At 43.7% G+C, this 27,997-nt stretch overlaps 1 protein-coding gene across 2 annotated transcripts in view; it reads left to right on the top strand.

Annotated features, from left to right (window-relative positions):
* The window catches only part of CSMD1 (CUB and Sushi multiple domains 1), a 2,022,422-nt gene that overhangs the window by 1,712,564 nt on the left and 281,861 nt on the right, over positions 1 to 27,997 (top strand). For both annotated transcript variants that reach the window (XM_043557450.1, XM_043557440.1), the window contains exon 26: positions 2,983 to 3,185. In XM_043557450.1, coding sequence (XP_043413385.1) covers positions 2,983 to 3,185 — 203 coding nt within the window. The remainder of the gene's footprint in view (positions 1 to 2,982; positions 3,186 to 27,997) is intronic.

Raw genomic sequence — 27,997 nt, 5'->3', positions numbered from 1 at the left:
ACCGTCTCTGCTCAGTGCCCATTAGGCCCCTTGAACCCTACACGCCCCAAGCCGCTCCGTCCTCCGGTCTTCCCCACCCCACAAACCTCGCCCACCTATTCTTTGTCAACTCTGTGGATGACACGCCCCCCCCCCCCAGCCTTTGTAGTTTCCAGGAAACTTGGGATGACCTTGCTTCCTCTCTCCCCCGTGCGCCTCATCCCGTCCTGGTTCTGTCTTCACAATGTCCCTAGAGCCTGCCAGCCTCTGAGTGTCTCCACTGCAGCTCCCCTGACAGCATGCATTTGCCTCCACTACTCTTGATTCGACATTCTCCTCCACACTCTGCTGTCCACACAGCAAGCAGAATGAAGGCTTTAAATCTTAGGCGAGATAGTTGCTTCACTGAAAATGTCCCATTGGCGTGTCACCCAACGGACAGGCTGCAAGGCACTAAATGTTCCGACCCCCTCTCCCCACGCCACCCCTGCCCGCTGTTTGTCTCACCTGAGCTTTCACTTCTCAGTCCCTCTCTCTACTCTGGTTACACGGAGTGACCGGATGTCCCCAGGGCTGAGGGCACACCCTCCCTGCAGTTTGCTTGGCTTCACGCGTCCCTCCCATGGGGTATGACAGACCTCTCTGCCTCCTCCGAGTCGCTGCTGAAGCCCGGCCCCATGACGCGGCTCACCTAGGTACCCTGTTAGTACTTCAGCCCTTCCCTCCTGCTCCAGTGCTCTTTACTCTGCTTGGCTCTCTTCCTCCTCCGGTTGCATTTACCAGCCGCTGGCCGGCAGTCTTCTTCACTCGCATGAAGGGTCAAGGGTGGGGGCTCCGGCCTGGTCCCTCCCATCACCTCACCAGCTCCGTGAGAGCGGCTCTTCTAAGTTTCCTCATCTGATGCGTCCAAGATTCCAGGAAGAATGCCAGGACACAGCTGGTGATCAGTAGACACTTGTTGAGCCGCTGAACTGTATGGAGGGAGGGAAGCGTTAGAGACACAAAACACGTTCTACCTCGTGAGTCATCAGGGGGATGCAATTTGCCAGGGATAGCATCCCTCAAGCACCAGATGTTCTATCTGTACGACTACTGGAGTCTGATAACATCGGGTGTTGGTAAGCACGTGACAGAACGAAGGCCTGCGGTCACTACTGTGAGGCTCAGTGCTCAGGTCACTGGGCAGAACAGCTTGGAGATTCTGTTTGAGCCTAGAAAGATGCTGGGTGAGTTCACAGGGGTGCTTGCTGGAGCACCATTGCCATAATTAAGAGGAATGCTCAGTTGGTTGAGCATCTGACTCTTGATTTCAGCTCAGGTCATGACCTCATGGTTCTTGAGTTCAAACCCTGCATCGAGCTCTGTGCTGTCGATCCAGAGCCTGCTTGGGATTCTCTCTCTCCCTCTTTCTCTGCCCCTCCCCTCTTCTTTCTCTCCCTCCCTCCCTCTCTCTCTCTCTCTCTCTCTCTCTCTCTCTCTCTCTCAAAATAAATAAATAAATGAACTTAAAAATAAGATGTGGGAATGTGGCTATACTGTTGTGGTGAGCAAGGCATAACGCATAAACTTGTCAAATCGCTGTGTTGAACACAACTAATATGATGCTTTGTGTTGACTGTACTTCCACAAAAATAAGTAAACACACATACACACACACACAGAGAAAACCTCAAAAATAAAATGTAAAAACAAACTATCGTTTAGTAGAGGACTAGAAAAATAAGCATTTACCCATGCTTTTACAGTGAAGGAACAAAACTCTACGTTTTTCAGTGTGAAGGACTTTCATGTAAGTAACACTGAATGTAAAAAGCAACTTGAAAATGGTACCAGGACATACACCCCAAAATGACCTCTCTTACGCCATAAGCGTTCAGTGTAGAAAACAGGACTAGAGATTGTCTGGGGAGACGTATGCACGCGGACGTGGAAATGATGGAAAAGTGGAAGGGGAAATGTACTAGGGAACAGTCCATCCACACTTTAGAAGTGTGCATGGAGCAGAAGGACCGACGAGTGCGTGGAAGAGAGGGTTGTGTGGCCGTGTCTGTAAGATTTTATTTTTGCAGACGATCTGCAGCCGAGGAGCCCAACACGATAGCCCCGGTGGAGGCGGTACAGGGTCTGCTACAGCCTGTACTTTTCTCCATGTTAAAATTATTTTGTGTCGACATCTTAGGATTTTTATCTCCCTGACAATTCTGTGCAACACGCAGTGAAGGAGAAACTGGAGACCAACCCCGTCAGGAACTAGTGACTTGTGTTGGTCCGTTAGCTAAGCCCTTCCACGCGGCTGTTTGCTTGTCCTGACGACAGTCCTGCCCGGAAGAGTGCGCTTTCTAGAGGAGAGATGTTTTACGTTGCTCTGGGAGATGTCTGTAAATCTGATAGAAGTAGATGAAAATGTTCTCAAGACGGGAGTTGGTGTCACACATTTCTGCCTTTGTGTTGGTATTTCAAATTATGCATTTTTCTGAAAATAAAACTTAAGAAACCAACAGCGTAAGATGAGATGGTTCAGGTCCAAGGACAGCATCCCCGTGCTTCAAAGAGGGCCTTTGCAGGTGTCTCTCTGGGCACGGATGCTACCACCTAGTGGGGTGTTTCAGGAACCACAAGGAAGCCACAGAAAGATCAGACTTTGATTAGCTTAAAGCCAAGCGATGTCGAAGTCGCCTTTGATTTGTGAGCCCGAGAAAGCTTTGAATTATGAAAAGAACTGACAGTCTCAGAAGGAATCGTTCCATTGTTTCGTCCTTAACACGCGGCTCTGCATAGAGCTTGGAGGTGTGTGTCGGTCAGGGGCAGAAGGGATCCTCGGTGCACCAGTGGGTCCACGTCCAGGAGGGTCTGTCCCCTCTGCCTCGTTGTCGGGTGACACCGTGTCACCGGGGTGTGGGCAGACGAGAGGAGCTCGCGTGCATTCCCGGTGGTGCTCAGGTGTTCTCGTGGAGCGGGAAGCCCTCTTCCGAGTAAGTGTGCCAGCTGTGCTCTCTCCCGCAGCCTGCACTTCATCGTGTTCGACACCGAGACGGCCCATGACATCCTGAAGGTCTGGGACGGCCCCGTGGACAGTGACGTCCTGCTGAAGGAGTGGAGCGGCTCCATGCTCCCCGAGGACATCCACAGTACCTTCAGCTCGCTCACCCTGCAGTTCGACAGCGACTTCTTCATCAGCAAGTCTGGCTTCTCCATTCAGTTCTCAAGTAGGTGACGGCCGCCCTCTCCCTCGTCCTCGCGGTCATTTGTGCTGCCGTTTGTGTCCTTAGGCCTCGCCCCTCATGGAGGTAATTTCTGTGGAGCGTAATGGGAAATTTTGAAAATGCGTCTCAAGAGAAAAGTCCGTTTTAGGGAACGCTCGCGTTGGGAGGAAGGGTTGGGCATCGCGTGTCCGCGGTTACGTGAAAAGATACACACACAACTTTAAAGGCTCGAGTTAACTAGGGGAATTTGGGCCCAAGACATGTGTGGGTCTCTACCTGAATGTAAAGTTTATCTCTGGTGCCCCCGCAAAACCTGTACCAACTCCAGGCTCCCTGATTGTGCTATGAAGTCCCCATGCAATGGAGATGCTCACCTGCTGTGCTCTGCGTGTCCGTGGTCAGCCACCCCAAACACAAGTGCCCTGATTCTTCTCCTTCTTTGGACCAAGGTCTTGAGTACTTCACTTGAGACGGTGATCTCTGGGCGATCGCTCACGGGACACAGTGTTCGCACATTTGAGCTCTTACCTTCTGAAAGACAGGTTCCACCTTGCCTTTTTTTTTTTTTTTTTTTTTAACTCTCCAGCCCATTTTCAATGAGTAGTTTCTCAAGAAGGAAGGAGTGAAGATATTTTGTGGAAGTTCCACTTTTTTTCAAAAATTTTTTTAATGTTTATTTTTGAGAGAGACAGAGACAGAGCGTGAGCAGGAGAGCGGCAGAGAGAGGGAGACACAGAATCCAGAACAGGCTCCATGCTCTGAGCTGTCAGCCCCTTGAGATCATGACCTGAGCCGAAGTCGGACGCCCAACCGACTGAGCCACCCAGGTGCCCCGGAAATTCCGCTTTTGAGTGCCCTTCAAGTTGCACCTCGTAGAGATCATATGATTTGGCGGTGCGTGTGGTCAGCCGTTGGCGTAAGCCAAGTGGGGTTTGCACATAACACCTTCCAACCCGCCTTATCCCTTGGCAGGTCACTGGTGAGCATATTTAGGATTTACATAAGCAAATGGACTTAGCTCAATTTAATGCTTTAAAAGGTTGCTAATAAAAATGAGATTATCATCTGCACAATTTTTTATCTCTGGTTTTACTGCGCTTCGAGCGCGGTAATTTGCAATAGTTTGCAAACATGTGCTAAATTTTTCACTGGTCTTTGGTAAAAACATCAGAGGTAAGTTTGTTCCAGCGAAGCTAGCTTGGGGGAAAATGTCCTTCATCTTAAGAATTTTGCTCTTTATCTTCAGAAATGGTGGTGAGTAGACAGTAGATGTGGAATCTACTGTCCTTCTCTGGCAAAACAAAAATGTTGGCAACACTATGAGGTTATGTTTGTTTTTCCCCCTTACCTGTTGTATACTTTCCTAATTTGTCTTAACAGATAACTTTTTAGAGCAATTTTAGGTTCACAGCAACATTGAGAGGAATACAGAGGTTTCCCGTATACCCTCCCCCCAAATGCCCAGCCTCCCCCATTGGCAACATCCCCACTAGATGGTGCATTTGCCACAGTTGATGAACCCATGGTGACATCATCATCACCCAGAGTCCACAGTACGTGCTACGGATGTGCACAAATGTGCAATGACATGTACCCACCATGATAGCGTCATACAGTCATTCATGGCCCTACACATCTCTGTTCCGACTGCCCACCCCTCCCCTATGCCCTCAGCCACTGGCAACCACAGATCCCTTTACTGTCTCCATGGGTTTGCTTTCCCCAGAATGTCATAGAGTTGGAATCACTCAGTGATTCCCACGCTACAGGATGCTTTTTCCGATGGGTTTCTTACACTTGGTGATATGCATTTAAGGCTTCCCCGTGTCTTTGCACCTCTTCTTAGTGATGGATAACTCATTTCTTTTTAGCAATGAAAAATACTTCACTGTCCAGATAGACCAGAGTTTCTTAACCCATCACTACTGAAGGGCATCCTGGTTACATACAGGTTTTGGCAATCATGGGTAAAGCTGCTGTAAACATTCTTGTGCAGGTTTTGTGTGAACATAAGGTTTTAATTCATTTAGGTAAATACCAAGGAGCTTGATCACTGGATCGTACGGTGGTAAGAATATGTTTGGTTTTGTTCTTGGCCTTTTAAAACCCTTCCTTTTTTAAAATTCTTGCAGAGCCCGGAAACCGCTTATTTTCCTGTGTTCCTTCAGGATTCCTTCTTTTCAGGAAAAGACAACTTCCTACTTTGGGTTTTTTTTTTTTTTAAAGGCCCTTTGTTTTATATGAGAATAACAGACATTTTGATTCTCCTTATCTGTTGATGTTTAGGAACTGGACAACATGAACACATCCATTGAAGTTCCTACAGAAATGAAACTTGCTTATTTTTTTGTAAATTCAGTGTTCCAGGTGCTCTAGTTTGAACCATGTGAAGGTGTCAATTTTATACATAAGAATGTGTGACTATTGGCAAATCATATGGTTTTACAAGACCCTTGTACATGAACTTTCCCCCCTCCATTCCCAGCTACTAAGTCCCTACGTCTGGTACACTTTGAGAAATTCCACATTAAGGGCAAAAATATACTATTGATTCTGAGGTTCTATAATTAATTGGGTTTCTGCAAGGTTGTCTTAAAAACTCTATAAAAAGGCAAAAAAATATATAAAATGTTGCTTGTTATAATTTAGATTATTATAAATTAGATTATAATTATAATTTATAATTTTTCCCGGACTCTAAGGAAACTTGGGCTTCTCTGTTGATCTCTAAAGATTTGTGACTGACCTTCTGTCTCCTTTTTTATTGCTTTATTTGTGAATTGAAGATATTGTACCAATTTCTAAGGACATTTGCATTCAACCCTGCATTGTGTTGTACATTTTCTCTTTGCCTTTTTAGATTATTCTCTGCCTTTTCCCAAGCTGCTCGCTGACCCTAGAGGTGAACATGTGTGCACTAGGCCTTCTCTCCTATTTGCATTCATCCACTGGGGAGCTCTGGCAGGACATGAGAAATACAGGATGTAGTGTGTGGCCGGGGGTTTGATGTACCCCGTTCCCTCCCCTGTCGATTTCCCTGGGGCTGGCTCTGTCCCTCCATCAAAACTTACTGCTTTTCTCAAAAAGCTGTGTCTGTCCATGTTCTTTCCAGATACTTATAATCAGTTGTCAGCAACCACACCTCTACCTGGGGTTAACCTTTTAAGGAAGCCCTCTCAAATAATCCTATTGGAAGTGTGCTCTAGGTTTTGTGTTGGATCCTTATTTAATTGTAAATAAGTTTGCAGTTCTATGAGCGACATTGGGAAGCCTGTGAAATGGTCAAGGGTGTGTTCCACTCTCTGTTGTTAGAACAAAGGCCATTTCTCAGTTTTCTAAGTGAAATTGTATCCACTTCAAACTCCTATGCATGAAGGTAGATGAGAAGTCCAATATCAGTCTGTTGTACAAAGCCCCCTCCCCATGTTGTGGTGTGTGGGGAGTCAGGATGTGTTCTGTGTGGTGAGTAGGAGGAGACCAGGTCCTCTCTGCTCTCTTTGGGTGCTGTTCTTGCCCTTGGTGACCACACACATTCGTCTCACGGAGGCTCTGTCCATGGACAGAGCTGGAACACAACGGCCCTTCCCCTCTCCACAGCCAAGATGCTCCCTGAACTTCGAGTAAAGTCTGCCATTTCTGGGACACCAGTGGGAGTGAGATACTGGGACACAAGACTCTGTGTCTCTGAGAACTTGATGAAAAGTTGACTCTTACACCTAGTTACCCTAGATGTAACAGTCAGAATTTGCCCAGGACAAAAAAGTTTCCTAAAACCCCTCAGTCAGGTAATAAAACTGACACGCCCATGTTCCAGGAACCCCTGTCGGGCACCAGTGCACTGGGGCATTTTGGTCAACCTACCCTTACCCGTGACCAATGTGCCAGTCTCCATCTCTGCAGTTGTGGGACCTTCCTTTCCTCATCAGACTTTCCTCATGGGAGGCTCCATTGAGAAACCAAATTTAAACTGGAGTCTTGCTGAACCAAAGGTCTGAATCTCCTCAACATATGCAAAAGAGTCCATCTCTCCAGACCAAAAGGGCTCTGCTCCTCTTCTGTAAGTGAGAAGAAGGCAAAGTCCATAAATTTTTATCTATGATCTTGAGACGACAACAACAACAACAAAGGCACTTTATGTATAAGTTAGATTGTTTTAGCATTCATAAGTCAAGCTAATGTTAAAATTTGAAGTATTAGCACCACACTGCGATTTCAAAATAAAATTTAAAATGATGGAACTGAAAAAAAAATGTTTTCCTCATGTAATTGATGCCAAGTATAACCACTGTTCCCAGGCAAAAGTGCCCTTTATTCAATAGTATTAAATTCGGGTTTTCTTGATAAGCCATTTTAACTTGATAGCATGCCAATAATATGTGAACTAAGAATTATAGGTGTCACTGAATTACTGGAGGGAAAAATACTCATTTGGGCATTGGTTTTCTTAGAGGTACTTAAATCATCAGATTTTAAATAAGCATAAAGCATAAGAACTTGACCTCACTGCCACTGTATGTCTCAGGCACGTGACTCCGTACTAAGTTGGAGCTTTTCAACTTTGACGACACCCCTGTTGTCAAAATGCCTTCTTCAGCTGCTTCTGTCTTTCTTAGTCCTCTTTCTTCCACTGGCCACTCTTTTGTGGCCTCAGTTTTTTGTTTTTGTTTTTGTTTTACCATTGTACTGTTATTTAATTTTGTGTGCATATTATCACTATTTTTTAAATTTAAATCCAGGTTAGTTAATATATAGTGTAATAATTTAGGAGTAGAATTTAGTGATTCATCACTTACCTATAACACCCAGTGCTCATCCCAACAACTGCCCTCCTTAACGCCCATCGCCCATCGAGCCCATCCCCCCACCCAACAACCCTCAGTTTGTTCTCCCTAGTTAAGAATCGCTTATAGTTTCTCTCCCTCTCTGTTTTTCTCTTGTTTTTTTTTCTTCCCTTCCCTTATGTTCATTTGTTTTGTATCTTAAATTCCACTTAAGAGTGAACTCATATGATATTTGTCTTTCTCTGACCGCCTTATTTTGCTTAGCATAATACACTCTAGTTCCATCCACGTTGTTGCAGATGGCAAGACTTCATTCTTTTTGATCGCCGAATAATATTACATTGTGTGTGTGTGTGTGTGTGTGTAAACATTAAACATTTTTTAAATTTTTTTTTCAACGTTTTTTATTTATTTTTGGGACAGAGAGAGACAGAGCATGAACGGGGGAGGGGCAGAGAGAGAGGGAGACACAGAATCGGAAACAGGCTCCAGGCTCTGAGCCATCAGCCCAGAGCCTGACGCGGGGCTCGAACTCCCGGACCGCGAGATCGTGACCTGGCTGAAGTTGGACGCCCAACCGACTGCGCCACTCAGGCGCCCCAAACATTTTTTTAAATTATATCCATATCTGTATCTATCTCACATCTTCTATATCCATTCATCAGTCGGTGGACATTTGGGCTCTCCCCATACTTTGGCTATTATTGATAATGCTGCCAGAAACATTGGTGGGCATGTACCCCTTCAAAGCAGCACTCCTGGAGCCTTTGGATAAATCCCTAGTGGTGCAATTGCTGGGTCATAGGGTAGCTCTGTCTTTAGCTTTTTGAGGAGCCTCCATAGTGTTTTACAGAGTGGCTGTGCCAGCTGGCACTCCCGTCAGCAGTTCTGTTGCGGCCTCTTTTGCTGGTTTTCCTCTTTCTGCCCTCAAACTCTAAAGGCTGGATGTGTCTAGGGTGACATCATGTGTTTCTTCCTGTCAACATTCACTCCTCGGGTTTTATCAGCCAACCTTCCAAAACCTCTGCCCTGAGCATCCACTGTCCACTTGCCACTGTTCCCTGCCTTCAACTTGGCACATGAAACTTGGCCTCACTTCCAACCCAGTCGTCTCCCAAAGCTGACGTTCTTGAAGTCTCTCCTGTCATGGCAGATGGCAACTCCATTCTGGTTGTTGTCCGGGCAAAGCCTCCGAAGTCATTTTTTTTTTTAGAAATCTCTTTCTCACACCCCATATAACCCCGCACCAAATTCAGTGGGGTCCATATTCAAAACCCCAAATCCAACCAGTTGTCTCAAGCTGTGCACTTGCCACATTGGTCTAAGTCTTTTGGGCTTGGGCTGAGTTATCCAGGCTTTGTCTCTCCTGCTCTTGCCCATTCACTAACTTACCTGAGCACAGGAACCAAGATGAGTCTTTCATAAAGGCTATAAAATCTTCTGTGCAAACTTCCCCTAATCCACATTTTCAACACCACCGTCAATCACTGCCCTCCATCCTGTCAAACCCCCTGTAAGTTAACACTGCAGCAGAACACCAACCTTCCCTCGGGGTGTCCCCCATATATGGTGTATGTCCATTGTACCTACTTAAATCCCCACCCTTATCTCTTTGCTGGCTTAATGAATCCTAGTGTGGCCACACCACCTTTGAAGATTCCTTTAGCGGAATGAGTCCTTTGTCACTTAAGGGTCCCCAGATCCAACACCCATACATCTGGTGGAGTGCTTATTGTGTCATCTGTGAGTACTCTGTTGTTGCTAGACTCAGTTCCTGGAGGGCAGACTGTATTTGTATTTCTACAACCTGATAATGTGATTAGTGGCTAAAAGGATTTGCTAATTGAAAATGCTTGAAAATACTGAGATGGCTTCGACTGCATGACAAACAGTGTGTCATCTACAGAAAATGATGTGTTTTGCATTAACTTTGGCTTCGTTCAAAACTTTTAATAGGCAAGACTTTAATCATAAATATTTAAAGACTGATTTTAATAATAAAGCTTCTTTTTTCCCTCCTGGATTATTTTCTACCCGATGTTGATAGTTAAGATAAATGATCTTCAATGTTTATTATTAGAAGTGTAGTGGCCAATATAGACTGTGTTTTGACTAGTCAAGATCGCATTATACAGATTCAATGAAAGTCAGGCATCTTTGTTGACAATTTATACCTTTATTTATCCTTGATTACTTAATTGTTTACATCATTCAGAAAGCAGGCAAAACAGTTTTTATTTTATAAAGCTTAATGCCCATTTTTAACATGAGCATAGTATAATCTATCATTTGATCAATCTGGTTATCTCATTAAATCATGATCATTTTTGCCCCTGCTCTAAAATACTCTTGGGACAGGGACAGCTGTTTACTGAGGGTAAACTGAGGTTTACTGAGGTTGCTTAGTCTCAACCCCGCATGTGTGTGTGTGTTTCACAGCTACGGATGCAGGAAGGTGTGCAGCACACGCTTCCCTGTGTGTTTTTACTACACTTGCCCATAAGAAGAGCGCTTCTGAGCTAGGAAATGAGCTGTTGACACTCACAAGATATTCAAACCCCATTAAAGATCCATTGTCCTGCCAGCTCGGTGCAGCATGTAAAACATGAGAACATGCATCGACTAGTGCAATTATGCTAATTGTAATCAGCCTAACACTTTTCATTAAAGCTTAATTACCATTTAATCATGCATAAAATGCAAGAAAATGGAGTTCGGGACAGAAAACTGACCTTTGCTCCAGGGGTTAAATAAGCTTCAGCTGAGCCTTCAGTGGTCTCTACCGTCTGCCCTTCCTTCTTAGGGAAAACAGCTCTGGAGCAAGTTGGCGTGTCAGATTCTGTGGGATGGATTTCTTCGTAAATCACGGCTGTAACTTAGCGGCTGCATGACATCTCTTCCTAATTTGCTTTATTGAGAGATAATTTAGTAGGTAATTTTCAGGTGAAAAAAATCATTTGCTGTTTATAATGAGAGAGGCTGTTGGGGCTGCCAGTCGCCAAATGGGCTGGGATCGTGTCATGGGAGAGATCCAGCCACGAGCCCTGAGTTTACGGGCCCGGTGTCCGTGACGCACAGCACGTGGCAAGTGCAGCTGTGACCACTGATCCTCTCTGCTCTCCCAGAACTTGCCTCAGGGGACCGATGGAGAGCTGACCGCAAACTCTCACCGTTGGCCACTCACACACACAGACTGTGAGCAGCTCAAGGTGGAAGAGTTTTATTCAACTTTGATTAGCAGCACCCAGCTCGTGACAGAGGCACAAAGCACGTGTACTGCATTGATGGAGCATGAGATGCCAGCTTAGCTGAGGCTCTAAATCCCACGTTCCGTGGGAAGCTGGGATTTTAGCTGGATTAGTCTTGTCTGATAGCAACAAGATTGGTAAGGAAAGGAAAGGAGAGAAACAGGACAGGTACATGACACCTTCGCTGTTTGTGAGAATATATCTTGTTTCCCTCCACTTTAATGAGATATAATGTGACACCGTATAGAAGTAAGGTGTACACCCTGGTGATTCATACGTTTATATTTCGCAGAATGATTAGCACGTTCGTTTTTGCTAACACCTCCGTCACATCGCGTAATCACCATCCTTTTCGGTGGTGAGAACATGTAAGATGTACTCCCTTAGCAACTTTCATGTGTATAATACGGTACCTTTCACTATAATCACCATTCATCGGACTCCTAGAATTTATTTACTTTGTTACTAGAAGTTTGTACCATTTGACCAACATCTCCCCATTTCCCACATCGTCCAGCCTGTGGTAACTACCTTTCTATGATTCTATGATTGTGACTTTTTTAGATTCCACCTATGCGATGTATACAGTATTTGTCTTTGTATGTCTGATGTAGCTCATATCCCACTGAACATAATGCCCTCCATGTCTACCGTATTGTCACATATGACAGGATTTTCTTCTTTATTAAGACTAAATAATATTCCATTATATACCTATATATCTATTACATCTAATATATATCTATGTCTATATCTACCTATCTATCTACACACAGAGGGAGGGAGGGAGGGAGGGAGGGAGAGAGAGAGAGAGAGAGAGAGAGAGAGATCTACAAAGGGATTACATCTTTATCAGTTCACCTGTTCAGGGACACTTAGGTTGTTTTCTTATCTTGTCTGTTATGAATAGTGCTGCAGTGGACATGGAGGTATAAATATTTACTCAAGATCCGATTTTGATTTTCTTTGGGTAAATGCCCCATAGTGAGACTGCTGGATCATACTGTAATTCTGCTTCTTTAAATTTTTTAAGGAAATTCCGTACTGTTTCCCACGGTGGCTGCACCAATTTATATTTCCACCGACAGTGCACAATGGTTCCCTTTTCTTGAGGATATCTCTTGGATGCTTGATATAAAAGAGAATAGCAACATTTTTCTATAGAACTACCATCTGGAGTATCATCTGTAACTGCCTTCCTGCTAACATAGATCCTACCCACACTCAAAGTTCATTGATCAGACCTCAGGCAACAGTGATGTCTGTGGATAGCCACAGCCTGCCCACCCTTCACCAAGACGTTGGACATAGAATTTCCCATGAATCTCAAACTCTAAATCACCACATGATATATTAGGCAGACTTATGCAACCTTCTTTTGAGGAAAGGGAGATGCTCCCAAATTTAATAGACTGAATTATCACAGTGTCTTTAAAAACATGTCATTCAAAAATAAGTTGAGTCAGTAATGAGAGCATAGAAAGTGCAAATCGCCGTGGCAATAAATGTTGAGATTAACCATCTAACCACACCCTGTCCTTGGTAAGGGTTACCCTTGGCCTCATAATGTGTGTGATACCATAGGTATAATAACTTCACAGTAATGAATTTAACTGTTAATTTGTGCACTCACGCATGGATCCATTTATTTGCCAACAAATATTTGACCCCTTCCTATTACGTTTCTGATACGATGCTGGTGTTGGAAACCCACAGCTGTGGAAGGCAGAAATTGCCCCAGTCATCAGAAATGGTAGGAGAAAGGCAATTAGACAATGAACGTCTACAGCGTGAATGGTTGTAGCACCACTGAAACAACGAATGCCATCCATCAGCAATCCCTCACGCCTCGGGTTCCTGCAGATCCTATCCGTGTCCTTGCCCTCCCTTGGATGACCTCTCCAGCCCTGGGATTCTCAGTTCCCATCTTGTCTCTGGTTCCTGCAGATTCTATCCGTGTCCTTGTACCCCCTTGGATGACCTGTCCAGCCCTGGGATTCTGAGCTCCCATCTTCTACCCTTTGGTCTTCTCCACTGCATTTCCCTAACTCCTCTTGGGGTGCTCACTGCTCATGCTTCACCTAAAACTCTTGAAAAGTTAAGTTCAAACCTGTCTCTCTTCTACTCTCGTATCTGTCTCCACCCCCGTTTACTTCATTCCTTTGCTTTTACTGGGGCACCGAAGCTGTTGCTTTCTCCCTCCTCTTCCTTCCTCCTAATTTGTGATTCCTCTCCCCTTACAGAGCAATGTCTTCCGTAGAATCTCTCCTGTGATATGCTGGACCCCCTTGTCTTGTGAGCTTTGTGCTATAGTCATCTGCCCTCATTCTCGTGTAGCCTGGGAGAGCCCCTGATAAGAGCCACATGAGCTGACAGCTTCTTCCACAAGATATGTTGGCCATCACCTCACCGGGGCTCAGCTATGGTAACTTGTCTGGTGAGCTCTTGTCCCCACTCACCTTATCATTTTCCAGTCCTCACCACTTTCCTCCAGTCATCAAACTTGTCATATACTCTTTGACTTAATGGATGACTTCAAATCATACCTTAGCAAAGACAAAGACGTCAGAAAGGTGCCTTCTACTTCCCTCCGCCAGACATGCAAACCTGCTGTTGTCTCTGTTTGCTCACTCCTGTTACCCAGAATATCAGCCTCTTCTCCCTAGCAAGGCTCATCCTAACTAAGGATATCCCCGCAGCTGCCACGGGGGACTTTGCTCTGTTTTGACCTCTTTCTTTCCTTAATTTCATCCCTCACTCTCCCTGACTCCTTCCTTCTGGTACGTAATCGCTCAAATCACAGTGTAGAATGAATACGTTAAGACTACCTTTGCCACCTTTGGGACCCATCTTGTTGGTCTTCTCCCACTAGAACAAAACCTTATAGCATGGTCGCATCATGACAGCCAATGTCCAGGTGATCAGGATGGGACCCTCGTCCTGGAAGCCACCACAGCAGCTAGGTCTCCACCAGCACCAGGCTCAGTCCAAAGGGCCGTTCAGGGGAAGGCTATTGTATTGTACTTGTATTTGAGAAAGACCACTTTGACAGAAAGCAAGTCTGATTAAGCTAAGCGCCTGCTTGAAAACTACTCTAGTTTCTAGTTCACATGATGAATTCTGTCACATGACCATGCGTTGGTCAACATCCGGCTTCTGTCTGCCTCTCCATTCTACCTCGCTCCTTCTCCTGATTTCCATCAAATCCTTTTCTCTTGTTTTCAGACCTTCGCTTGCCTGTTCCCTTGGCCAAGACTACCCACCCCCTGGCCAATGTCTTCATTTTACAAGTCGCAGTGAAATGCAATCTCTTTTAGGAAGTCCTCTGAACTGAAACCATAAATAAGAATACATTTTCTATGATTTTTTACCACTTCCCCTTCATAATATTCACCCCGAATTATTTTTATAACTTCCTGGTTGTTACTGAGCACCCTGGTACTCAGAGGTCATCAATATTTTGCACTAATTAGTTCATTTACTTTCTGCCTCACATTTGACACATGATAGATAGCCTTTTTTTTTTTAATTTGCCTTTTTTAATTTTTGTTTTATTTTGTGTGTATGTGTCTGTATTTTCTGCTTTTTTTTTTTTTTTTTTAGTTCTTGGTACTGGTGAGACTGAATTTTCTAAATGAATTATTTTCTAAATATTTCTGCTCTAATATTCACAGTCTTTAGGACTGCTCCAGATCTACCCAGAAGACGTGTGTCAAATTGCATTTGAAAACAAGTTAAGGTAGACCTCCCCAAATAGCTCACATTCCCATTGAGGCCGTGGAAAAACGTGCGGTAGGGATTGGAGTAAATGCTTAGCAGCACTTAGTGTTATTAAAAAGGCTGTAGGCTCTCCAGATGCTAGCAATCCTATCAGCGAGCACAAGGGGGAAAGATATGCTTAAATAATTTTATTGTATAAATACATAGTTTTTATTGTATATTTACATATATAATTACCCATGTATAATTTGAGCATAATAAGACTTATTTGAACTGACAAACTGCATGATCTCAAGTACACACACACGCACACACACACACACACACACACACGTGCGTGCGTATAATTTTTAAACTAGGCAACACAGAGGCGTGGTTTTCTGTACGTGAGAGAACATCTGGCCTGGGGCTTGGCCCCGTCTTTACCAGTGGTGTAAACTTCAACATGTAAGTCAAAACTCATTAGCAATAATTTCCATGGTAATTAGGTTAAATTAGGCCGTAATACTGTTTTTTCCACCACACAGTTTTGATGAGGACTGTACTCAGAGGTAAGGAAGATAAAAGCACCTTGACCTACCCGTTTCCTCCGAACGTAAGGGATGGCAATTCTGTGTTCCCAGTTCTAGAAGTAGACTCAAGGGAGGTATTACGTGAGAAATGACTTAGTCTGCGGTTCTCAAGTTAGATTGTTCCCTCTGCTCGGTCCCCTGTTTCACACCACTCAATTCAAACTGACAGCAGTAAGATTCTCAGGCCTGGTGCTTGGCAAGACCGCATATAGCGGTCATTTTGACTTCAAAACAGGAAAAGGTAGTAACGAAGTAGCTATCGCTTTATCATGCTAATGATATGATGCCAGATAATTTGCAGTGCAGCTGAGGTTCCTAGAACGAATTGAAAGTGTTAATCAAGCCTTTGGAATCAGTCAATAATAGGCAAATATGCAAAACTCTTCATGAAAAGCCTGATGTTTAGGTATCTCCTCTCCTCCAGTCTGTTTTTGGTCAATACACGGCAGTTCATTGTTTATGCCTAATAGAAATCTGAGAGTCAGTTTAGCCATGATTACTTGCGTGAATAGATGTTTTGAAAAGGAGCTTTGCAGGGTGAGAGTTGAGGGTTTTAATTTGCTTTTGACTTTAGATATAAAGAATCTAAAATCCCTTTCATTGACTGAATGAAGGATTCTTCAGTGTTGTGAGGATGCAAATCACGGCCAAGATTGTATGGCACATTCAAAATTAAAATAGTTGTGTTACTATTAGGTATAAGGTGGTTTTATTTTTTTTATTTTTAAAAATTTTTGAAGTTTACTTATTTTGAGAGAGAGAGAGAGAGAATGAGGGGGCAGAGAGAGCAGGAGAGAGAATTCCAAGCAGTCTCTGAGCTGACACAGCACAGAGCCTGATGTGGGGCTTGAACTCACAAACTGTGAGATCATGACCCGAGCTGAAATCAAGAGTGGGATGTTTAACTGACTGAGCCACCCAGGTTCCCCAAGGTGGTTTTAAACATAACTTTAAATAGAATAGTGTTTCTAAACTTCCAAGGACAACATACTTGGTTTCTCATACATTTCTGTATTTGACATGATGGAAGAAAAAGTGCTAATTAGGGTGATTCTCTCTGAGAACTCACAGTCCCCGACTCCAGAGGAAGTGAGCTTGCTTCACTGGGCAGTCCTAGGTACTTCATGAGGACAAGTGATTCTGGAATCATTGCGAACACTATTAGTCTGTTATATTCTTAGGTCTTTTTATTAAAAAGTTTCCAAGTGCTTTCCTTTACATGGTCTAAGTTCTACAACTATATGGTACCCAAAGCTCACAAATATAGTTTCATAACTAACAAGTAGATGTTGGAACATTTGTTTGCAAAAAATAGAAAAATAATCTGATTCGTAGATATTGCCTAAATTAGACGTTTATTCTATACCGGTCATATTCTCTTTCCAGTAACTGATTATGAGTCTCTTTGAACTAATTTAGAAAGTTAATTTAAAACAATTTAAACAAGTTAGTTTTAACAAACATCCAATATAAAATACAAATAGGAGGATCAGAATCCAACTATAAAACTTGATTAGGGAAAAAGGGAAGGGAATGATACATGATACTAAAAATGAAAACTTGTGGGGTGGCAAATCCATTTCATAGTTTAACAGTTGTAATAACATTTCTTAAATTACTGTATTTTCTTTTAATTAGCATGAAACATTTTTATGGGATTCAGGCTGAGCTTTGCTTTAATGAAATACACATTCCTTTTTGTGCAAAATCAAAGTGATTGATATATTTCTGGTGCATATTAAGTTTTTTAATTGTAGAATTCAGTTTATACTTATGTTTGATGGATATATTTTTGACATATTTTCATAGCTGTTCGGCACTTGTTAAGTACAAATATCATAAAGCAAATTTTCCACTTTCGAAATATTGTGACACAGAACTCTTGGGTGACAGAGCATCCGGGATATTTAATGTTTTCTTATAATGTCACTCGTCCTGTCTACACATCTGTTTTAATACCTGTGCTTCAGTTGACAGCCTGCAATCTTTCATGCTTTCAGCGGTTTTAACATGTCTGTCCAAGGAATCCTTGTCCTTTGATTTATTTTCTTCCCTCCTGGCTCATGGTAACAGCACCGATTGAGCCTCATGGGTAAATAGTAATTGTGTTCACTTGAAAGGACTTTCTGTTTAATTTAGTTTGTTTGTTTTTGTTTTGTTTGTTCCTAAGAGAAATTGTCGTCGTCTTCAGGAATGGGCAAAAATGCCATTGTGTAGGGTCCATCTTCAAATTTGCCAATAGTTACCAAGAATTTACAGTCATGAAACCCATATTGCTTTTTGCCATGAAGGAACATTCAGAAGTACATGACTTTTGTGTTGAGTCTGGATAAGTTTTTAATCCCTTTGAATTTTGAAATGAAACGTGTGTAAAAATAACTTTGGGCTTGTAGTCATTGTAATTCAAAGGAATATTACAATATAATTTTTTTATATTTTTACATTAAAGTTTTTCTTCAGAAGTGATTATAAATCCACATGCACTTGTAAGAAATAAAACAGAGAGATCCTGTGGATCCCTTACACAGTCTCCCCCAACGATAACACCTTGCAAATCAAGAGGACAGATCACAGTTAGGGTGTTGGCATTGATACAGTCAGTGTACGGAGCTTTCACCACCAGGAGGGCACCTCACGTTGCACCCGAATACTCACCCATTTCCCTCCTGCATCCACTCTGTCTTAAAGCCCACAACCATTAATCTGTTCTCCTTTGCTGTAACTTTGTAATTTCAAGAACGTTACATGCAGGGAGTCATGGCATGCATGGTCTCTTGATACGGACTCCTCGCTCGGCCCGTTCGGAGAGTCATCTTGGCTGTGGCCTGTAGCCACAATTTATTTCTTTATATTGCTGAATAATACTCCATGGAATGGGTGTACTAGCTTGTTTAATCATTCACCCGTTGAAGGGTATCTGGGTTATTTCTAGTTTGGGACTATTAGGAATACAGCTGCTATAAACATTCATGCACAGGTTTTTGTGTGAACATAACTTTTCATTTCTCTGAGATAAATGCCCAGAAGTCTAATTTCTGGGTTGAATGGTAATTGAATGTTTAGATCTTAGCGGCCAAATGATTTTCCAGAGTAGCTGAACCATTTTACATTTCCACCAACGATGCGTAAGGGATTCCACTGCCTTGCATCCTCTCCCGCATCTGACGTCCGTGTGTATACACGAAAACGCAATAATGTACAACATTAACTGTGCTCATAGAGATTGTGCATTCCGCTAATGGCTAATCATTTTGAACACCTTTTTATGTGCTTATTTGTCATCTGTATTTTCTCTTCAGTGAAATGTTGCCTTCTGCCTTCTGCCCATTTTGATTAGATTATTTTTCCCATCTTGAACATTCTTTATGTATCTTAGATACTAGTCCTTTGTCAGATATATGGCTTTCAAATTTTTTCTCCCAAGTTGTAGCCGATCTGTTCAACTTCCTAACAAAATCTTTCACAAAGGAAAGTTTTTAACTTCAATGATGTCTAATTTATAAACTTTTGCTTTTATGGATCCTACTTTTGTTTTCATGTCTAAATGCCCTGCCCTAAACTCTGAAGATTTTCTAAAACTTTTACAGTTTCACCTTTACAATGGAAATTTGTGTTTCATCGTGAAATAATTTTCTTGTAAGATGAGAGACTGAGGTCAAGCAACCCTCCACCCTTTACCCTCTTGTGTATTGCTCTGGTACCATGTGTTACTTTTGAAATGCGGAGAGAGATTTCTTTCCCTTCGCACTTGAGCAAACATCAGTTCCACTCCGAAGGGGGATAGGCCTCAGTAGAATCCATGTCTCCAATTATTGAAGGACTCTCACATTTTCAGAAATGAAAGGGCGTATGTTGAGACACAATTAGGTGGCGCTTTGTAGAATTCAGACCACCGGCTTTCACTTAGGGTCCAGGCTTGAGTGGACACACCCTAATGAATGAGTTAAGATTTTCCTTTCTGTGTATTTTCTAAACCTTTCCAGTCGCTAAGGCTTTAATACATATGCAACAGAATTTTGACTGCTGGCTAGTGTTTATCCTATGAAATGCAAAGTATGTGATCCTTAAGAAGATTTCTCTATTCATGAGTAGAATCTAACCTAAAAGAGAAACTTTCAGAAAGTTGATAACCTGCTCATGTGCATAAAGAGTTGAATTCATAAAGAATTTAAATCCATTTTCTTAACCCTAGAACATGAGAATTGATGTGATAATGCCTACTGCTTTCTTAAAGATCAATGTAAGGGTAAGGAAATGTATCAATGCAGAGTTATTACATGATAGTTTTCTACCCCAGGGGCCAACAAACTTCCTCTAGAAAGAAATAGTAAGTATTTCAGGCTCTGGAGGTCCCATATAGTCCATGCTGCAATTGTGTAGCCCTGCTCTTGTAATGTGAAAGCAACCGTAGACAGTACATAAATGAATGGTCATGGCCGTGTCTCCATAAAATTATATTCACCAACACTTGAATTCCATGAGCACAATTTAAATTTTTTACGTCATGAAACAGTATTTTTCTTTTGATATTTTTCAACCACTTAAAGACATAAAAACCATTCTTAGCAGGCCAGCCCAATCAAAACAGATGTTGGGCCAGATCTGGACTGCAGGCCATCAACTCCTGTTTTAGACCAATAAAAGCAAAGCCAATCAGCTAGTACTTTAATATTTGCATTTGAATCGCCAATTCAATTAATTGGAGGGTGAGAAAGAAAGTCCGGTGTCTCTCCTAAGTACACATTTCAAGTTGCAAAGGTACTTTTATGATGTCCAGTGAGAAAAGACAAATGTATTTAATTGATCACCATAATTGATTTGTAAACTCATCCAAAAGTAAATAACCTCTAACAGACACAGCAGATCTAATACTGTAATACTGAGATGTCCAATCCTTCTAAATATATGGCAACTGTACACATGTTGTTTATTAACTAATTCAGCCAGTCAGCCAGTCAGGCCATATTACCGAGTGTCTTTAATATGGCAGGCACTGTTCTAGCAGTTGGCTACGATTGAGTGAATGAAACAACAATCCCTGTTTGCAGAGCTCACATTCTTGCTAAACATATGTGAATTTTCAGTTGTACTTATAAATGCGCACATGTATTCCATTCTTTAGTCAGGCAATTAAACATAGGGGCCCCTGGTCAGCTCAGTCGGTTAAGGGGCCAACTCTTAATTTCGACTCAGGTCGTGATCTCACGGTTCATGGATTCAAGCCCCGTGTCAGGCTCCGTGCTGACAATGTGGGGCCTGCCTGGGATTCTCTCTCCTGCTCTTTTTCTACCGCTCCCCTCTCATGTGTGCGCGCTCTCTCTCTCTCTCTCAATAAACCAATAAACAAACAAATAAACAAACACACATTAAGAAAAACAACTCCGAGCACTGAGGCATTCTAGTGAACATATGAATGCACACTGTTAAGTGTGTTTTCACGGACTACTGCTGTGGCGCTCAGAGTGGGTGTTCACCTCACCCCAGGGCAGTTATTATGAACACATCTCCCTCCTGCACCAGCAACATTCCTAACTGGGTCCCAGGGGTTCCGGGGCCAGGTCCCCCCTAGGACTGCCCCCATGTTCCACAACTGTTACCTGCATTGTTTCCATCACAGTCTACTGCCTACCCCTCCTCTTGGAGAACCCTGTCTATTTCCCTGAGTGTTACTTTTCCATAGGCAGCTTTCAGTGATCTGTACTCCACTTTGTTTCTTCTTTTCAGATGTTTATTTACATTCTAGTTAGTTAACCTACAGTGTAGTATTGGTTTCAGGAGTAGAACCCAGTGATTCATCGCTTCCATACGACACCCAGTGCTCATCCCAACAGGTGCCCTCCTCCGTGCCCATCACCCATCTAGCCCACGCGGCTCAAAAAACTAGTAACTTTACACTTTGCATTTATTCCACATCTGTCATTTATTCAGCTTCACATGTATGTTTGCTGCCTTTCTAAACATTGCATGGAAACACAGCTCCCTTTACCGTTTATAAAAATAAATATCCGTAATTGAAACCTAGTTTCCGAATAGGAGGTCCAGATCAGGAAATCATTTAGACTAAAAAAAATTAAACACCTCATTTCCTTCATTCTTCTTGGTGCCCGTTGTAAATGTCTATTATTTTTAATTAAATCTGAGTTTATATCACACACTTCAGTCTCGGTTTGCGTCACACGCAATATATGTATAAAACTGTATGTTTATTTTTTGAGAGTTGATTATTTAACTTAATTACGTTTATTTCACACATAATTCACCTTTATGCTGAAACATATCCTTTGTTATATCATGATAATGCTTATAATAGTTCACTGGGTTTTTTTTTAAGTTTATTTATTTTGAGAGAGACAGAGACAGCATGTGATGGAGGGGCAGAGAAAGAGGGAGCGAGAGAACCCCAAGCAGACTCTAGCTGTCAGTATAGAGCCTGGCATGAGGCTCCGACCCACAAAGCCATGAGATCATGGCCTGAGCCGAAATCAAGAGTCAGACACCCGGGCGCCCCTACTTAACTGTTTATTAAATACGCATTATGGGCCAGACCTCAGGCCAGGTGCTTTAACTTCTTCAACCAGTATTTATTGAGTGCCTACTGTATATAAGGTACTGTGTTGAGTGCGTGGCTTATCAATGAGCAAGACAGATGTGGCTCTTGCCTCAGGAAATGTGCCATCTGGTGGAAGTAAAATCAGGTCAGTAATGGAGCCCTGTGGGACAAGTCCTCCGGCTGGAGAAGGGCAGGGGCATCTATCCGGAAGTTGAAGGGATCAAGGAAAGACGTCTCGAGAAGATGATATTGAAGCTAAGATCAGTAGGATATGTAGGGTTTGTTAAAGTGGACGAGGGTGAAGGGGGACCTGTCTCTAACCATGCCACGTGTATTTGCAGAGGTGCTGAGAGAGAATGTTAAGATTATTTGTCAAGGCCATGTTAGTAGTAACTGAAGCAAGTCTATTAAAACTAACTTAAGAAAAATATCGTTATTGGCTCCTATGTTACGAAGAGTGAGGGGGCGCCTCAGTCGGTTAAGCGTCCAGCTCTTGATTTCTGCTCAGATCATGATCTCAGTTTGTGAGTTTGAACCCCATGTCGGATTCTGCACTGACAGCACAAAGCCTGCTTGGGATTCAGATTGTGTTATTGAACAAGCATTAAACCAGAGTGTGTTACATCACAGGCAATCTGCTATAAGTATGCAAAGACAGGAAAAAAACTCTGTCCCTTTTGTGTAAGGAGGCGTCAGCTATTACATATGTGTTCTCGGGAGTGACCATAACCAGTGCTCAAGCAAGAGGACTCGGAAACACCGTTTATTGTGACATAGTTCACCCTCAGTTAACCTGGTAGTTAGATAATCGGGTAGCTCTTCCGTGTTGGTTCATTGGCCGTGTATCCTGGAACAGTAAACTTCTCACACCCTTATGAAAGGAGGTGGGCAGTTTCGAGTCTTGGTTCTGGTGCCTGCTGACCATCCTGTGCAGACTGGCTTAGAGGAGCACCAGCTTGCTGATGAGACATTTCAAAGGGATGGCTCCCAGCACCTTGAAAGAGATCGTCCTTCGTCGGGAGGCTGGCAAGTGGCCTATTTAGCTTTTTAAAAAAATCAGCGTCCATTTCAGAGAGACCGAGAAAGCATTCATTGCAAGTTTACCAAGTACATATTCTAGGAAACAGGAAGAAGTCTCTTCCTTTGGTTTCCAGTGGGTGGAACTGAGCCTTGACCTGCCCTTGCAGGTACCGATGGAGGGCTGGCTGCAGGTGCGTGTGCACCAAGTACCAGCCATGAGCCGGGCTGTGCCCTAAGGTAGGGACAGGCTAAGGGATTGAGTGTGCCTTGTGCGAACCAAGGACAGCTGCTAGACTGTCATTTCCCTTGCCTCCCTGGATGCGGGGCCGAGGCCTCCTGTAACAAAACGCAGATGAGCAAGAAGCAAACAGGCAGGAACTTGCTAACCCACGTACCTCGTGTGTGCCCGGCGGGACTCAGGGAGGCGTGTCTCCCCGGTGCCTTCCCCACTTGCCAGAGTACAGCCTCAACCACAGACAAAAGAAGAAGGTGTGTGGGGAGGGGAGCCTCCTGCAGGCAGGCTGGCCAGACACACGCGGTCAAGGAGGGAGAAGGTGGCTATTGCTGATTTGAGCTGCCACCTTCTCCAGGATTCGACTCTCCTGGGATTAAGCCTTTCTTCTCATCCCGGTTCTGAGAGGAGACATTCTTACAGATGGAATTTCCTTTCGTTTCTCTTCCAAAAGGGTAACCTCTACTCTGTGTTCGGAACTTCTCTTGTGTCTGCTGTTTCTCAAAATTATCTGCGCAAAGTAAACCTGTGCCCATAGGAATATTATGGGGTGGCCCTTTCTACCACCCTTCGGTGCCATTTACAAAGATGGGAAATAGTAAATGCGTAATTAAATGATCAATCAAGGAAGGAATTAAGAAAACCCCTGGGCTGTTTCACAAAGGCATAATAGCAATGTGCCCACTTTCCTCCCTAGATGATTTCCAGGAACACCTTCCTGGTCTCTTATCAGCATAAAATCCAGAATCTCCCTCTGAGGGATTCTCAACTCTCCCCTGAAATACCCAGGTAATGAAGCGTGGGTTTGCACACTTGGAAAAGGAGTTGTCTGCTTCTGAACACGTGGGGTGGGCAGGGCTGAGAGTCTGTCCCTGGGGCATCTGAGGCTCCAAGCCGCCTGGCGAAGCCTCCACGCGGTGACTGTTGAGGATGGACCCTGCCTCCTCCCACACGAGGGCGTGCTGAGGGTGCCACAGGCTGTGTGCTGCCTCTGATTCTTAACATCCTCGTTCCAAACTTTGTTCCTCAAACAACAGGCACTCATCAGTTCAGTCCTCGGCGTCCTACAAGGCCCAGATCTCAGCCACTTTCAGTGCTGAGTCAGTGCCCCCTATGAAGGCTTTAGCCCTGGCTGTCCTGCCTCCATGATTTACCTTTGGGGGGCCGACTTGGAGAGGCACACAAAGTCTGAGCTGCGGGGCACATTTGCCTGGAAGGGGATCTCCAGCCCTGAGTGGAAATTTACCCCTCCCACAGAGGTGTTTGTACAAACTCACTGCCCTCCACCGGGCGACCTCCAGGCTATCTATTGGGGGAAGGGTCCTCCCATCAAAACAAAAGATGGCTTTTCCTCAGAGGATGGGGAGAACCTGATGAGGTTTTTTTGAGTGTTAGTAGAGTTCGTGCGGTCCAGAGCCAACGGCCAAGAAAGCATTCGGGAAGATGTCTTTGGTGTAAAAAGGTGACTTTATGAAAGCACAGGGACGGGAGCTGTGGGCAGGAAGAGCCGCCCTGGGACCCTGAGGAGAGACTGGTTGGTTATATACCCTGGGGCTGGGAGAGGTGAGGTCCAGGGGAGGTTTCCAGTGAGACTTTCATATGCTAAAGACTCCCGGATACTGGAGGCCCGGCCATAGTCAGGCTAAGGTTTTTCCCTCCAGCAAAGCATTAGCATTAGGTCTGGAGGGAGTCCTGGAGAAACTCTGCCTGCCTCAAGTATCTGTCAATGGGCTGCAGGTTATGAGGACATTTAGTTCCATCTTCCATTTCCTCCTGCCTTTGTTCACACATCACTATGGAGGGTGTTGTTGGGGCTCCAGGAAACTGAGTCTGTAGGTTTCTGGAGATGAGGCTGTTGATCAGATTGCCTTTTTCTTGTGATTTACTAAGATATTTGTAAACTGTGGAGACCCACGTCTGCCTGACTGTGATCTCTGTCGGTTAATCCTTTGTTTTCTTTCCTCTCCTTTGTCCCTGGGCAGCCAGGAGAGCCTGAGGAATGTCACACACATCCCGCCTTGGGGGAGGGGTGCGGTTTGCAGCCTGGCAGCTTGTCTTGCCCCTCATCAGACCCAGCCTACATGTACAGGACTAAGAGGACCACCCAGGAGACCATCCCCCGTTCCAGTTATTTCAGCTGTGCCTGCAAACCATAAGAAGGAGCTCAGGGGCTGTCCCCTCCAAACAGCCTCCCGGGCGTCCCATACAGTCCCTGCCTGGCCAGTAGCTTTTTATACATTGTAAATGGCATCTCACACATAAGAGCTTTCCTGAATAAGCTGTACAACATAGGTTATACTTGCTGCGCAGGTTATGTTCATAGCATATGCACAGCCTCTGCCGTCTGAGGACTGCAGTGGTGCTGTTGTGTGTCGTTTTCCATACAGGCGTGAAGTGTTGTATCTGTTGGGGTGTGCTGCAAAGGGCTGGTTTAAAACTCTGTATGCTAAGCAAACTTTTATCAACTTGTAATAGCTCAGTCAATAAACATTTTTAAGTGATGTTTAAGAAGCACGCAAGGGGCAGTGACGTTTTGGGGTGATGGAGGGTAGGGGGTCAGGAACAGATGGCCAAGAAAGAATTCTTGAACACGTCTTTGGTGCAAAAAGGTGATTTTTGTCCCCAAAGCAGGGGACAGGACCCATGGGCAGGAAGAGCGGAGCTGGGGTTGTGAACAGTGTCTGGTTTTATACTTTGGAGCTGGGGGTCAAGTCAAAAGGGTCAAGTCACAGCCCCCAGAGGGACTGTGAGATGCCAGAGGCCCGGCTGTTGAGGAGTTCGGGTTGTTTTCCCTCCAGGAGGCATTAACATCAGGACGGTGGCGTCCTGGAGAGATCTTCTGCTCTGTATTCGCCACAAGTCTGGTCGATGGGCTGCAGGTTATGAGGGCATTTAATTTCACCTGCCACTTCCTTCTTGCTTTGTTCCCACATCACTATGGAGGGTGATGTTGGGGCTCCAGGAAGCTGAGCCTACAGGTTTCTAAAGCTTAGGCTATTGATAATATTGCCTTTTTCTTGTAATATACTAAGATATTTGTAAACTGATGGAGACTCAGTCTTGCAAGACTGCGATCTCTATCAGTTAACCATTTGTATTCTTTGCTTTTCTTTGTGCTTGGGTGGCCAGGAGTGCCTGAAGAATATTACACACGTCCCACCTGGTGTGTGTGGGGGGGGGGGGGGGCTGCTGGTTTGCTAGCTTGTGCTTGGCCCCAGCTTGCCTTATGGTCCCTTATCAAGGAGTACCTGATGCATTTAATAGGACGTAGCCCAATTCCTTCATTTTTATTTCATTAGAAATCGGGTCTTCAATGTTACAAATTAGTTTTCCAGTTGGAAGGGAATTTGAGTCCATTTCAGGTTCTTCTTTAATAGCTCTCTTCTGTCTATACTATTAGAAACAAGAAGGTCCGTTGCGTTCACATGAAGTGGAGCATGACTTTGGGCTCTAGGTGCCCGGGACAGTCTGGGATTGCAGTGGGCAGAAAGTTGGAGACATCCTTTAGATTCTATGGAGCCTGTGGAAAGTGTGTCTATGATCTGAAGTAGTCCACAGGACCCCTTGGGAAATCGAAAAGCTCCAGATTCATCACCTCAGGAACAGTACCTTCCTTTTCTAAGGTGATAGAGGGATAAGGCCGATGTCACTAAAAGTATTATTTCCCTTTTTTATGGCGAGAAACCAGAAGGAGTCAGAGTCACCGAAATCCCATTTGGAGAGAAAATATTTAAGAGAAAAATGACTAAAAGGTACATTATGACCCATCAAAGAACACAGTTGTGAAAAAGAAATCAACACAGGCTTCATCATTAACTTTATATGACCCTTAAGACGGAGAAGAAATTTCTGACCCCAACACAGTGTCTTTGGTTGGGGGCTTTTATGTTAGTTCCTGGATAAGCATTATCACCTTCACCAGGAAACATCTTTCCACAGTTCATAGCCAGGAGAAAATAAAATGGCATTTATTTCAAAGATCCAACCAGTGTATCTCCCTTTGCATCGTGTAAAACAGTTTCCTTGACTTCACCTCAAGTGTTCTCATTGCTTTTTTCATCCGATTTAAATAACCCTGGGAACGGTTTATTTTTATTTCATAATTCTACAAGAAAAGAGGAAACATTTGGGGCTAATTTCAATTCGACTAGACGTCGTGGTTGATCTACTGGTAATTTCAAATAATCTTTGAAGATACACAAGCAAGTGTATGTATCCTTTCTAAGAACATGTAAATAAAGAGCAGTTTTATGACAGCCCATACTATCATATAATTAGCCAGCTATGTGCTTGCAGTATTTCTGTTGACTAAACAACATGAACTTCAGGAGTATGTAACTTTTTAATGGTGTGCTCTGGGATTATTCTAGATATTCCAATGAAAATTTGGTTTGGAAGTAGAAAATGTACTTTCTACAGGATTAAACATGATACCATCGAAGGACGTAGAACCTTCAGTACAAGCCACTGTTTCATATCCTGGTGTTCTGTGGGTCTTCATTTGGGAGAATTTGAAGAGGTTCGTCAAGAATAATGTGCTCTATTACGTGAATTTAGAAACACTGGATTCAACTATTAAAAAAAAAAAAAGTTTCTTTACTGCAGGATCTCTCTGAACCTTTAATCCCTGGTGTGCAATGTGAATGTATGAGAGGGAACTAAAGTACCCAGTATTTGCCAATCTTGTTTGAC

Source organism: Prionailurus bengalensis, chromosome B1, assembly GCF_016509475.1.
Source record: "Prionailurus bengalensis isolate Pbe53 chromosome B1, Fcat_Pben_1.1_paternal_pri, whole genome shotgun sequence".
Lineage (NCBI taxonomy): Eukaryota > Metazoa > Chordata > Mammalia > Carnivora > Felidae > Prionailurus > Prionailurus bengalensis.
This window is presented reverse-complemented; position numbering and strand designations above follow the sequence as displayed.